At 41.4% G+C, this 14458-nt stretch overlaps 1 protein-coding gene across 2 annotated transcripts in view; it reads left to right on the top strand.

The window, feature by feature from the left end:
• Window positions 1-14458, top strand: part of SLK (STE20 like kinase) — an 85571-nt gene that overhangs the window by 28607 nt on the left and 42506 nt on the right. For both annotated transcript variants that reach the window (XM_002718722.6, XM_002718721.6), the window contains exons 2-4: window positions 10417-10581; window positions 12205-12253; window positions 12590-12739. In XM_002718722.6, the coding sequence (XP_002718768.2) occupies window positions 10417-10581; window positions 12205-12253; window positions 12590-12739 (364 nt within the window). The remainder of the gene's footprint in view (window positions 1-10416; window positions 10582-12204; window positions 12254-12589; window positions 12740-14458) is intronic.

Genomic DNA, 14458 nt, shown 5'->3' with positions numbered 1-14458 from the left:
AAATGGCTGCAGTGGCCAGGGCTGGGCCAGGCTAAAACCAGGAGCCAGGATCTTCTTTCTGGTCTCCCATGTGGGTGCAAGGGCTCAAGGACTTGGGCCACCCTCCACTGCTTTCCCAGGCACATGATCTGGGAACTGGATCAGAAATGGAACAAGGGCCAGCATTGTGGTATAGAGGATAAAGCTGCCGCCTGCAGTGCCAGCATCCCATATGGACACCCGTTGGAGTCCCGGCTGCTCCACTTCTTTTTTTTTTTTTTTTTTTGACAGGCAGAGTGGACAGTGAGAGAGAGAGACAGAGAGAAAGGTCTTCCTTTGCCGTTGGTTCACCCTCCAATGGCCGCCGCGGCCAGCGCGCTGCGGCCGGCGCACCGCGCTGATCCGATGGCAGGAGCCAGGAGCCAGGTGCTTTTCCTGGTCTCCCATGGGGTGCAGGGCCCAAGCACCTGGGCCATCCTCCACTGCACTCCCTGGCCACAGCAGAGAGCTGGCCTGGAAGAGGGGCAACCGGGACAGAATCCGGAGCCCCGACCGGGACTAGAACCCGGTGTGCCGGCGCCGCTAGGCGGAGGATTAGCCTAGTGAGCCGCGGCGCCGGCCCCGGCTGCTCCACTTCTGATCCAGCTCTCTGCTATGGCCTGGGAAAGCAGTAGAAGATGGCCAGGTCCTTAGGCCTTGCACCCGTGTAGGAGACCCAGAGGAAGCTCCTGGCTCTGGATCAACCCACCTCCACCCATTCAGCCATTAGGGGAGTGAACCAGTGTACAGAAGACCACCTCCCCTTCAAATAAATAAATAAATCTTAAAAAAAAAAAAAAAAGAGCAGCCTGGACTCGAACTGGTACTCATATGGGCTGCTGGCACTGAGGCGTAGGCTTATCCTCTATGCCACAGTGCCAACCCCTAGATCAACACTTCCGAAATTTTATTTTGAAGTTCAGAGTTGCAGAGAGAAGGAGAGATAGATCTTCCATCTGCTGGTTCATTCTCCAGATGGCAGCAATTCCAGGTCTGAGCCAGGCCAAAGCCAGGAGTCTGGAACTTCCTCCAGGTCTCCCACGTGGGTGGCAGAGGCTCAAACACTTGGGTTATCTTCTACTGCTTTTCTCAGGACCTTAGCAGGAAGCTGGATTGGAAGTGGAGCAGCTGGGACATGAACTGGTTCCGACATAGGTTCCTGGCATTGCAGATGGTGGCTTTACTAATTTGTCACAATGCCAGCCTTCCAGATCAACTTTTGACCATACTTTGATTTTTTGTATTGCATTTCTTTCCTAGAATAGACTTCACTGGGGAGTTGTTTGTGTTTCCTCAGCACTGAGCAATACCTTGTATGTAGTAGATATTCCTATACTGTGGTTTGTTTTGTTTTATATATATACACACACACACACACACATATAAATATACACACATTTTTATATATATATATAAATTTTATTTATTTATTTGAAAGAGTTACATAGAGAAGGAGAGGCAGAGAGAGAGAGAGGTCTTCCATCCGCTGGTTCACTCCCCAGATGGCCGCAACGGCCGGCACTGCACCGATCCAAAGCCAGGAGCCAGGTGCTTCCTCTTGGTCTCCCACGCGGGTGCAGGCGCCCAAGCACTTGGGCCATCCTCCATTGCCTTCCTGGGCCACAGCAGAGAGCTGGACTGGAAGAGGAGCAACCAGCACTAGAATCTGGCGCCCATATGGGATGCCGGTGCCGCAGGCGGAGGATTAACCAAGTGAGCCACGGCGCAGGCCCCTCTGCTTCATTTTAGAATATGAAAACAGTGAGGAAAAATTCAGGCCAGTTAGGTTTCCCTACATTTCCCTTTTTACTATATGGCCCAGCTCTGTTTATGATTCATGAAAATAAAAACATGGAGACTTAGTCATCATGAGTGAAAACCTTTCATTAATAGAAGTTACATTAGGCCGGCGCCGCGGCTCAATAGGCTAATCCTCCACCTAGCGGCGCCAGCACATGGGTTCTAGTCCTGGTCAGGGCACCGGATTCTGTCCCTGTCGCTCCTCTTCCAGGCCAGCTCTCTGCTGTGGCCAGGGAGTGCAGTGGAGGATGGCCCAGGTCCTTGGGCCCTGCACCCGCATGTGAGACCAGGAGAAGCACCTGGCTCCTGGCTTCGGATCAGCGCGGTGTGCTGGCCGCAGCGCCCCAGCCGTAGTGGCCATTGGAGGGTGAACCAACGGCAAAGGAAGACCTTTCTCTCTGTCTCTCTCTCTCACTGTCCACTCTGCCTTGTCAAAAAAAAAAAAAAAAGTTACATTAATAGAAGTTACATTTTCAAATTACTAAGTATTTTTCCACTTTTGTTTTAATTTACATTTGTTTAGTTATTTCATTCTTTATGTAAAGAATTTCCATGTTTTGTGATATTAGACCGATTAAACTTTTTTTTTTTGTCTTGTTTTTAAGAAGATTTATTTATTTGAAAGGCAGAGTTAGAGGACAGAGCGAGAGGGAGGAAGGGAAGGAGAGATAGCAAGAAGGAGAAAGGATCTTCCATCTGCTCATCACTTCCCAAATGGCTGCAATGACTGGGATGGGCTAGGCTGAAGCCAGGAGCCTGGAGTTCCAGCTGGGTCTCCCATATTGATGGCAGGGACCCAGGTACTTAGACCATCTTCCAGTGCTTTCCGAGGTGTTAGCAGGGAGCTGGGTTGGAAGTGGAACAGCTGAGACTCATGTGCTTGTATGGGATACTGGAGCATCACAGGTGGCCATTTTTCCTGCTTCACCACTATGCCAGCTCCCAGATGAGACTTTAAACACATTGTTGCCCTGTTTTATGTGTTTAAAGAATAATGTCACACATTTATCAATGTTTGCTTCAATTTTGATATTTTTAAGAGCTTTTTATTTTCCTTTTTTTAAGATTTATTTATCCAAAGGTGGAGTTATAGAGACATGGTGGGGGTGGGAGAAAGAGAGAGAGAGAATCTGCCATCACTGGTTCACTCCCCAAATGGCTGCGATGACCAGGGCTTGGCCAGGCTGAAGCCAGGAGCTCCTTGTGCGTCTCCCACATTGGTGCAGAGGCCCAAACACTTGGGCCATCCTCATCAGCTTTCCTAGGTGCACCAGCATGTAGCTGGAATGGAAGTGGAGCAGCTGGGACTCGAACAGGCACCCATTATAGGATGCTGGCATTGTAGGCGGCAGCCTAGCATGTCATGCCACAACACTGGCCCCAAGAGATCTTTAGAAGTAGATTCTGAAGAGTTACCAAGTTATTTTGAAGCAGCAATTTAGGAGGCACTGTATTTTTTAAGTAATATTTATTTATTATGTCAAACCACTGATTTTGTTATTGGATTAATCAGTAATCCAGGACAGTGAAATAACAGAATTTATTATTATAAGGAACTTTAGAGAATATTTAGTGGTATTTTTCTCCTTTCTTGTCATTCTGTTCACAGGTGAAAAAAACAGTTTTAGAATCTCTCATACACCTGTAGAAGCATGCAGAAGCATGATGACTTTTCGCTTCACCCCCAGTATTGGACTTTTCCTAGGGCTCATATTTCATAATGGTCTCCAAGAGCAGTTCTCCTTTGGTTTCTTTTTTTTCGTTTTGTTTCTTTTCTCTTCTTTTCTGTCTTTCTTTCTTTCCTTCTTTCTTTCTTTCATCTGAGAGGTAGAGTTACAGACAGAGGAAGAGACAGAGAAAGGTCTTCCTTCCGTTGGCTCACTCTCCAAATGGCCACAACAGCCAGAGCTACGCCGATCCGAAGCCAGGAGCTTCCTCCTGGTCTCCCATGCGGGTGCAGGGTTCCAAGGACTTGGGCCATCCTCAACTGCTTTCCCAGGCCACAACAGAGAGCTGGATTGGAAGAGGAGCAGCCGGGACTAGAACTGGTGCCCTTATGGGATGTTGGCGCCACAAGCGGAGGATTAACTCATTGTGCTACCACGCTGTCCCCTCCTTTGGTTTCTTTCTTCCCAAAGTGTTACATTAAAATGATGGAAGGAGGACTTATCTCTCTGACTTATTTCCTTTGTAGGTAGATAAACTTGTTTCACTGGCTCTAACTGCCCACCCCGTACACTTTTAACATCTCTGAAATTGGGAAGTTGGGCTATGTCTTCTTTTGGTTGAGGCTATGTTACAGTTGTTGGCCGGGTAATGGTGGTGTTATAGCTGCCATTGCTTGTGTATGGTGAACTTAGTTGTATCCCTTGTGACATATAGTTCGAACCCTTTGATATTTCTTTTTTTTTTTAAATTTTTTTTAAAGATTTATTTTACTAATTTGAAAGAGTTACAGAGAGAGAGAGAGAGAGATAGAAAGAGAGGTCTTCCATCTTCTGGTGCATTCCCTGAATAGCCACAACAGACAGAGCCAAGCTGATCCAAAGCCAGGAGCCAGGAGATTCTTCCAGGTTTCCCACATGGGTGATGGGGCCCAAGGACTTGGGCCATCCACTGCTACTTGCCCAGGCACATGATCAGGAAGCTGGATCAGAAGTGGAGCAGCTGGAACTCATACTGGCACCCATATGGGATGCCAGGGCTTGAACTTGCTGTGCCACAGTGCCGGCACTGAAAGCTTTTTAATATTATAAAGACAATATGGTGCTGGCACCACGGCTCAATAGGCTAATCCTCTGCCTTGTGGCGCCGGTGCACTGGGTTCGAGCCCCAGTTGGGGCACCGGGTTCTGTCCCGGTTGCCCCTCTTCCAGGCCAGCCCTCTGCTATGGCCCGGGAGTGCAGCAGAGGATGGCCCAAGTGCTTGGGCCCTGCACCCCATGGGAGACCAGGAGAAGTACCTGGCTCCTGCCATAGGATCAGCGCGGTGCGCCAGCTGCAGTGTGCCGGCCGCAGCGGCCATTGGAGGGTGAACCAACGGCAAAGGAAGACCTTTCTCTCTGTCTCTCTCTCTCACTGTCCACTCTGCCTGTCAAAAAAAAAAAAAAAAAGAAAAAGAAAAAGACAATATGGTGTGGAAAAACATAAGCATTTAGATAGCTTTGGATCAAAAAATGATTCAGAAGAATTGCACTTAAATATGAAGTATTCAGTTTTCTTGTATGTACAAGAATAATAGATAACAATAACAATTTATGTTTAAAATGTCTCTTTGGGAATCTAAAAAAAACCATCTAGGAGTTTTTCCATTCTTAGTGGAATAGAGTGATAGAAGGCATCCAGATTTGATGAAATGTGATAAATTAGAGCACTCTTCTATAGAGTTTGGGTGACCAGAATAAAATTATCTTTTTGGAGCAGGTATTGTGGCATAGGTGGGTTAAGCTGTCACCCGTGACATTGACATCCCATATTGGTGCTGGTTTGAGTCTCAGCTGCTCCACTTCCAATCCAGCTCCCTGTTAATGGCTTGGGAAATACAGTGGAAGATGGCTCACGTGCTTGGAAGACCCCTTGAAAGAACAATATGCAGCTCCTGGCTCCTTTCTTAGGCCTGGTACAGCCTTGGCCACTGCAGCCATTTGGGGAGTGAACTAGCGGATGGAAGATCTCTGTCTCTCCCTCTCTCTGTAACTCTGCCTTTCAGATAAGTCTAAAAAAAATCTTTTTTTTATCTAAAACATATTCTCTGTACTCTAAATATTAGTATTGCTTTTTTTTTTCTTTTTTCTTTTTTTTTTTGACAGGCAGAGTGGACAGTGAGAGAGAGAAACAGAGAGAAAGGTCTTCCTTTGCCGTCGGGTCACCCTCCAATGGCCGCTGCGGCCGGCACATTGCGCTGATCTGAAGGCAGGAGCCAGGTGCTTCTCCTGGTCTCCCATGGGGTGCAGGGCCCAAGCACTTGGGCCATCCTCCGCTGCACTCCCGGGCCATAACAGAGAGCTGGCCTGGAAGAGGGGCAACCGGGACAGAATCCGGCTCCCTGACTGGGACTAGAACCCGGTGTGCTGGCGCTGCAAGGCAGAGGATTAGCCTATTGAGCCACGGTGCCAGCCAGTATTTCTTTTTACCTTTTATTTTTCCCAAAGAAAGTTAAAATTTAGCAATTACTTACTTAAGAAATTTCCCATAGAGAAGTTGGTATCTGACTTGTTTATTCATGTCATTATCTTAAAGGTTAGATAACAGATCTGAGAAGGCTCCCATGTACTTTTTTTTTTTTTTTTAGTACTTTACTGTTTCTTTAAAGATAATATGTATTTAAAAAATTCATTGCCAGCGCCACAGCTCACTTGGCTAATCCTCTGCCTGCAGTGCCGGCACCCCAGGTTCTAGGCCCTGTTGGGGCACCGGGGTCTGTCCCGGTTGTTGCTGTTCCAGTCCAGCTCTCTGTTGTGGCCTGGGAAGGCAGTGGAGGATGGCCCAAGTGCTTGGGCCCTGCACCCCATGGGAGACCAGGAGAAGCACCTGGCTCCTGGCTTCGGATCACCGCGGTGCGCCAGCCGCAGCGCGCCGGCAGGAGCGGCCATTGCGGGGTGAACCAGCGGAAGGAAAACCTTTTTCTCTGTTGCTCGCTCTGTCTCACTGTTTAACTCTGCCTGTCAAAAAAAAAAAAAAAATTCAAATGTTAGGAAAAGTATAGAGAGTCAAAAGGGCCTGAAAAGCAAAAGCAATAAAAAGGAAAACAAAGTACGAAGAGCAAGGAAAAATAACTAAACTAATGGAAACATAAGGAGACTGGTAAAGGGTGTAAGGGAGGCAAAACGGTCTTCATCCTCTTAGGGTTCTGTTTGGGCTCGAGAATTAAACTGATGTAACAGCAGGAGAAAAGCTTAGTAAAGTTTGTTTGTTTTCTTGTTTTGGAAAGGCAGAGAGAGAACATGAACTTGCTCATGTACTCCCTTTTGTCTGTCAGTCCACTGCCCAAATGCCTACAGTGGCTGGAGCTGAGCTAGATCAAAGCCAGGACCCAAGAATCCAGTCCTGTCTCCCATGTAGAGGGCAGGGACCGAACTGTTTGAGCCATCACCTGCTTCTTTCTGAGTCTGCATTAGCAAGAAGCTGGAATTAGATCTGGAGCAGGATTCAAATTCAGGCACCACATAAGACTGCAGATACCATCATCTTTTTAGAAAAGATTTATTTGAAAGCCAGAATTACAGAGAGAGGGATAGACAGAAAGGCCTTCCATCCGCTGGTTCCACCCCAAATTTCCACAATGACCAGGGCTGGGCCAGGCTGGAGTCAGGAGCTTCTTCTGGGTCTCCCACATACGGGTGCAGGTGCCCAAGAATTTGGGGTGTCTTCAGCTGCTTTCCAGGTGTATTAGTAGGGAGCTGGATCAGAAGTGAAGCAGCTGGGAATGAAACCTACACCCGTATGTGATATTGGCATTGCAGGTGAACACTGTTGCTCAGTCTCTGTGTCACAATGGTAGCTCCAGGATGCAGGTGTCTTAACTGTCAACTCAACTGATGTGTCAAATGCCTGTCCTCGATAACAGTTTTGTGTGGTAACCGGGTGCTCATAAGGAAATGAGGATCTAAAGTAGATGGCAAAACCTGCTTGCTTTTGTATTAGGTTGAACAAAGAGGCAGTTGTGGAAAACTAGTTTTATTATGTATAGAGACTGAAGAAAGATAAGCATTATTTTAACAAGTCTGTTTGAACAGAATTTTTTCAGATGTGACTCTCCATCAAAGAATACTTGTTTGTTTTATTTTCCTCCTGGTACCTTTTGTATGGGACTTCTGTTCTAAAAAAGAAAAGGGGGAAAAATAGAGTGCTCTTTTTGTATCTGCTGTTTTTCAAGTGTCTTTAGCTGGAGTAGCTGGAGGTAATCTTTTTTTTTTTTTTTTTTTTTTTAAGATTTTACGTATTTATTTGAGAGGTAGGGTTACAAATAGTGAGAGGAAGAGACATCCGCTGGCTCATTCCCCAAATGGCCACAGTGACCAGAGCTGAGCCGATCCGAAGCCAGGAGCCAGGAGCCAGGAGCTTCTTCCGGGTCTCCTGTGTGGGTGCAGGGCCCCAAGTGCTTGGGCCATCTGCTGCTGCTTTCCTAGGCTATAACAGAGAACTGGATTGGAAGAAGAGCAGCTGGGACTAGAACCTGATCTCAAATGGGATGCTGGCGCCGCAGGTGGAGGATTAACTTATTGCTCCACAGTGCCGGCCCCTGGAGGAAATCCTTATGTCAAAGTTTAATCTTGGCAATACCTTTCAAGGGTAATGATTAACGAGTTATGATTTTACCTCTTAACTAGTTACATGTCCTGGGGGAGCCTTTTAACTTCTATTTATATCTTTCAAGTAAGGATAATAATACATCATGGATTTGATGTGAGGATTAAATAATGGTAACAATTATGACTAATGTTTTTGAATTCTTACTGTATATGCCAGACATTAATACATTAAATATTTTAATGTATTAAGAGTTTATATGTATTTAATAATTTAATACTGAATGCATTTTTTCACTTGAAAAATGTTAATTCTCACAACTGTGTGGAGGTATAGGTAAGTTTCACTGATGAGGAATCTAACACAGTTACTAAGTGACAAAGAATTTGAATGCTAGCCATCTAACCTACTGCAGTCTGTGATTTCAAATGCTGTCCTCTGTGCATGTAAGGCATTTTGCACAGAGTATAGTATGCATTAGTTATTATTTGTGTTTAAGGTGTCTTTTAAAAGTGGTTTGTTGAGAATAAGAAGAGAAGGTACCGACTGGGAAAAAATATTTGCAAACCATGTGTGTTATAAAGGAGTGTTAACCAGAATATACAAGGAATTCTTAAAACTTGACAGTTAGAAAACAAACAACCCAATTAAAAACCAAGTGAAATAGTTGAACAGATTCCTCACTAAGGTAGCTGCACAGATGGCAAATAATAAGTATATGCAGGGATGCTCAGTGTTGTATGTCATTAGGGAATTGCAGATCGAAATGAGATACCACTACATACCTGTTAAACAGGTGAAAATTGTTACTGATAATACCAGATGCTAGTGAGGATGTGAAGCAACAGAAATTGTTATTTGTTGCTGGTGTATATGCAAAATGTACTACTACTTTGAAAGACAACTTGCCACTTTGTTTTTTTTTTCCTTTAAAGATTTATTTTTTATTTATTTGAAAGGCAGAGTTATAGAAAGAGGAGGAGAGAGCGAGCGAGTTCGAGAGCAAGCAAGAGAGCGCTTCCATCCACTGGTTCACTCCCCAGATGGCTGCAACAGTAGGGGCTGGGCCAGGCTGAAGTTGGGAGCCAGGAGCTTCTCCCAGGTATCCCACATGAGTGCAGGGGCCTAAATAGTTGGGCCATCTTCTGCTACTTTCCCAGGTGTACTAGCAGGGAGCTGGATCAGAAGTAGAGCAGCCAGTTCTTGAACTCATGCCCACATGGGAGGCTGGCATCACAGGCAGGGGCTTAACTTGCTATACCATGATGCTGGCCCTGCCACTGTCTTATATCAAAAACAAAACGTACTTTCCCATACAACTCAGCAGTTTTACTCCTTGGTATTTATCTAAATCAGTTGAAAATTTGTGTCCACCCAGAAGCCTGAGATGCATGTTTATAGCAACTTTTCATAATTGCTAAAACTTGGAAGCAGCCAGCATGTTCTTTAGTGGGTGAATGGATAAACTGTTATATCTAGATGATAGAATATTATTTAGTATTAAAAAGAGTTATGAAGCCATGAAAAAACATGAAGGAAACTTAACTGTACTTTAGTAAGTGGAAGAAAAATCTCCATATTATGTGATTCCAACATTTTGGAAAAGGCAAAACTATGGAGCCAGGCAAAAGATCAGTGGTTGCCAGGAGTTAGTAGGGAGAGGGAAGAGGTGAATGTGTAAAAACACTGGATTTTTAGGACAATGAAACTGCTGTAAAATATTACAGGCGTGGATACGTGTCATTATCCATTTGTTGAAATCATATAACATAAGCACCAAGAGTGAGTCCTAATGTACATTGTGGATGTCTTGTGATAATGTTGTGTTAATGTAATGTAGGTTCCTCAGTTATAACAGATGTACCCCTCATTGATAGTGGGGGAGGCTATGCATGTGTGGGCATAAGATGTATTGGGAACTCTTACACTTTGGTCAGTTTTGTTGTACGTCTGAAACTAAAAAATAATCTATTTAAAAAATAAAAAATTTACTTTTAACTATTTATTTATTTATTTGAAAGAATTAGAGAGAGAGAGAAATCAATCTTCTATTCACCAGCTTCCTCCCAGATGGCAGAACTGCCTTGGCTGGGTCAGGCAGAAGCCAGGAGCCAGGAGCTTCATCTGGGTCTCCCATGAGCATGGGATCCAAACACTTGGGCCATCTTCTGCTGCTTTTCCCAGGCCATTAGCTGGGAGCTGGATTGGAAATGGAGCGTAGGAAATGAACCAGCACCTGTATGAGATGCTGGCATCACAGTTGGCATCTTTACCTGCTATGACATAATGCTGGCCCCAAAAATTAAATTTTAAAAAAGCCTGTGTTTTAAATGTGATTCTTTTGTTTTAGGCCCAGAATAAAGAGACTAATGTTTTAGCTGCTGCAAAGGTGATTGACACCAAGTCTGAAGAAGAACTTGAAGATTATATGGTTGAGATTGATATACTAGCATCTTGTGACCACCCAAATATAGTCAAACTTCTGGATGCATTCTATTATGAAAACAATCTTTGGGTGAGTATTTTCTGTTGATCTTTAGGAGTAGCCAAAATGTGTTCATTGTCTTAAAGAGGTTGTGAAAGGTCTGTTTTATCTGTTACCTTTTCTATTTAGTTACTTAAGTTACTTGAATAAGAGTTGTTCTGCTGATGAGAAAGTTATTACAATGTGATTACATTTAGCTGCAACAGATGTTCCAATTTGTTTCAAGTTGTATCATTTTTAGTATAATTGTTATTGGATCCAGATGGAGGAATTTGGTTAACTATATTTTCCTAAAATATGAAATTATATATCATTGTTTGATTAAAATCTAAGCATTTAAACTTTGTTTTTCTAGAAATCATTTATAATATTCCATTCTGTTTGTAATATATGGTCAGTCTGAACTTTAGTGAATGATGGTAGATATAGTAGCTAAATCTATATGTATAAATTTTCTTCATATTTAGAAACAGGCACAAATATATACAGAAATAAAATGTTAATATTCATTATAATTAATTACTTTGTCTCAACCTAGTTTAATCAGAGGGCTCTTTAAAATGGAGTTTTAAATTTTCTGGTTGAAGGAAGAAGCATAGTGTTAGGAGAGAGAGTTAAGAAGTATAAGGAATACTTGACTGGAAATCAAAAGCATATATTTTTTCACTCTAGAATTGCCAGTTAGGAGCTTGGATAAATTACTTTACCTTTGTGAGTGTTTACTTACATATAGAATGGATAAGGATCCACCTACCAAATTACATTTCAAATAATGTAATGAATTTGAAAGTAATTGCTAGTTGACAATCACTTGTGACAAATAAAATGCTTAGAGGAAAAAATGCAGGGAGCTACACAACTTGTTTAAATGTTACTTTAAAAAATTATGTGACGTTATTCATAGGGTGATACCTTCTGAAATAGTTCAGGGGTCTAGCAGAATATTTCCAAAGATTATAATGAAAATGAACTCCTAGACAGTTTAATAAATGGTTAAGATCTTTAGTCAAGGCTATTGCAAAAAAAAAAAAAAAAAAGCTGAACAACTATAAGGCATATTTTAGTGGAAGATACTATAGATGTTAATTAGAGAATTAGAATAAATACACAATTACACCCATGATAAAGATTAAGAGGGAAAGGTACATGGTGTTATTCTATCTTGCTGGGGTGGACAGGTGAGTGATAATTGGGCAAAGGTTCGAAGCTTGTGTGTGTGTGTATTTTTTTCTTTTTTGTTAAAATAAGTCTCTATGTATTTCAGGATTTATTCCTATTAATAAAAATATATTTGATCACTTACATCACGATAGTTTAACAATGAGAGCAATAAAATCAATGATCACAGAATGGACATATAATATTGTACTGAATAGAAATTTTGTGTCTGGTAATTTTAAAGAATCAGAAATGTTAAAAATGGTCATTAACTAAAAATGCACATACTTCCATGATGTGTTCTCTTTGTGCTATCTCAAATGTGTATCATTTAAGACTTGTAGCTCCTTGGACATAAAAGTTTTAATGTTAAACACGATATTATTTCCATAATCTGTGTTATTTGATAGCTATTGTATCTTTTTTGCTAAATTGAAGAAAAAACTACTGAAACTCAATATAGTTTTAGACACATGCTTTTTTATTTGCATGCAGATCCTCATTGAATTTTGTGCAGGTGGAGCAGTAGATGCTGTGATGCTTGGTAAATACCTTTTTGTTTCTTTATGTTTGTATCTTACATTATATTTAATAAAAATAAAAGAATTCCATATATTTATATGCTTATGTGATTGTTGAGTGAAGTTCAGTAAATTAAACATTCAACTTAATTGTATTTTTATATTGAATAATTTTAATAAAATTCTAAAATGAAACATTAAATATTCTATGTCAGGAAAGAAGCCTTTGAAGATATTTAGTTCTTCTAAATAAATTCACTCTATGTGATCCTTGAGTAATGGTACATACAGAAAGGTAAATAGACTGCTGATATGTTTTTCTGTATAAAAATGCATATTTGTTTACCTTCTCCTTGTAGAACTTGAGAGACCATTAACTGAGTCCCAAATACAAGTTGTTTGCAAACAGACTTTGGAGGCATTGAACTACTTACACGATAATAAAATCATCCACAGAGATCTAAAAGCTGGCAACATACTTTTTACTTTAGATGGGGATATTAAATTAGGTAAGTTATTCATTTAAAACATTTGATTTATGCTCTGAAATTTTGCCCTGTATCAATGTGTTTAATGTTTTAATACTACTCAAATGTGTGAAACATGGAGAATTATTACACCCAAGTATTTCATTTTTTTTCATTTTTTAAATGGGATAGCTTTTTTTTTCATGTAATTTATCTTTTGTCATTCCCGCAATCATTTTATTCAGCCTTTCTTCAGCATACCTGTTTCATATTTTTTGAAGGAATTTATTAATATGTTGTATTTCTCAGGGTCATAGCAAATGCCTAATCACACAGTTCTCATGCTAATGTGATATTAGTACAAAGAGAGCAGATTCAATGTAGTTATAGATACAATTCTGAGATTATAATGAGTCTTATTTTCCTCCTTTTTCTTCTTCCTTCCCTCCTTCCTTCCCTCTGTCTGGCTGTTTCTCTTTCTTCTGTTCCATTCACTTTCTTTCTGCCTTAATTTTTGAGGTAACATTTTTAATTTACATTATAGTCAAAGATTTAATGTTCTGCTAAATAAAGAGTTGAACAAGTAAATAGTAAAAAACAAAAAACAAAAAAACTCTCTGTGGTTTAGCAGGAATATATATATATATATAAGGGCTATAAAATAATAATCAAATAGGTGTCTTTCACTCATATACAGTAAATTTTAAAATAATCATGCATCATTAAAACTATAGTAGTATATAATTTTTATTTGTTTTTAAAGATTTATTTACTTATTTTATTTGAAAGAAGAGTTAGAGAGTTACAGTCAGAGAGAGACAGGGAGAGAGAAAGAGATGAAAGTCCTCCATCTGCTTGTTCATTCCCCAAATGGCTGCAATGGCTGGAGCTGAGCTGATCTGGAACCAGGAGCTAAGAGCCTCCTCGGGGTCTCCCACGTGGGTGCAGGGGCCCAAGGACTTGGGCCATCCTCCGCTGCCTTCCCAGGTGCACCAGCAGGGAGCTGGATCAGAAGTGGAGAAGCCAGGACTCCAGCTTGCACCCATATGGGATGCCAGTGCTGCAGGCCAGGGCTCCAACCCACTGCGCTGTCCCCTATAGTAGTATATCATTCTAAACTATTGGTTTGACAAAGATATAAAACAAAGTTTGACAGGACTATATTCACAGCAATACTGATACATACTGGCATTTATTCCTTCCTTCCTTGATTTCTTTTTTTAATTTTAGCTCTTATATGTAAGGGAGAGCATGCAGTATTTGCTTTCTGTGTCTGACTTATTTCATGCAACGTGATGCCTTCCACTTGCATCCATTTTGATGCAAATGATAGAATTTCATTCTTTTTTATAGCTGAATAATGTGTGTATATATATATATATGTGTGGATGTCTGTGTGTGTATATATTCACATATATATACACACACATTTATCCATTCATTGGATGATGGACACCTTGGTTGATTCCCTGTTTTGACTATTATGAACAGTACTTCTGTAAACATGATGGTGCAGGTATCTCTTATAAAATCACAATAATGGGATTGCTGGATCATATGACAAGTCTATTTCTGATTTTTAAAGAAATCGCCACTCTGTTTTCTATAGTGGCTGTACTAATTTATATTTCCACCAGCAGTTGTATAAGAGTTCCCCTTTCTCCACATACTCTCCCTTGCCTGAATTTGTTTTTTTCTTTGCTGTGGCTTTTAGCCATTCTGACAGAGGTGAGGTGATACCTCATTGTGGTTGTTTTTTTC

The sequence above is a fragment of the Oryctolagus cuniculus genome, chromosome 15 (assembly GCF_051225735.1).
Source record: "Oryctolagus cuniculus isolate XC-2025 breed Fujian yellow rabbit chromosome 15, ASM5122573v1, whole genome shotgun sequence".
Classification (NCBI taxonomy): domain Eukaryota; kingdom Metazoa; phylum Chordata; class Mammalia; order Lagomorpha; family Leporidae; genus Oryctolagus; species Oryctolagus cuniculus.
This window is presented reverse-complemented; position numbering and strand designations above follow the sequence as displayed.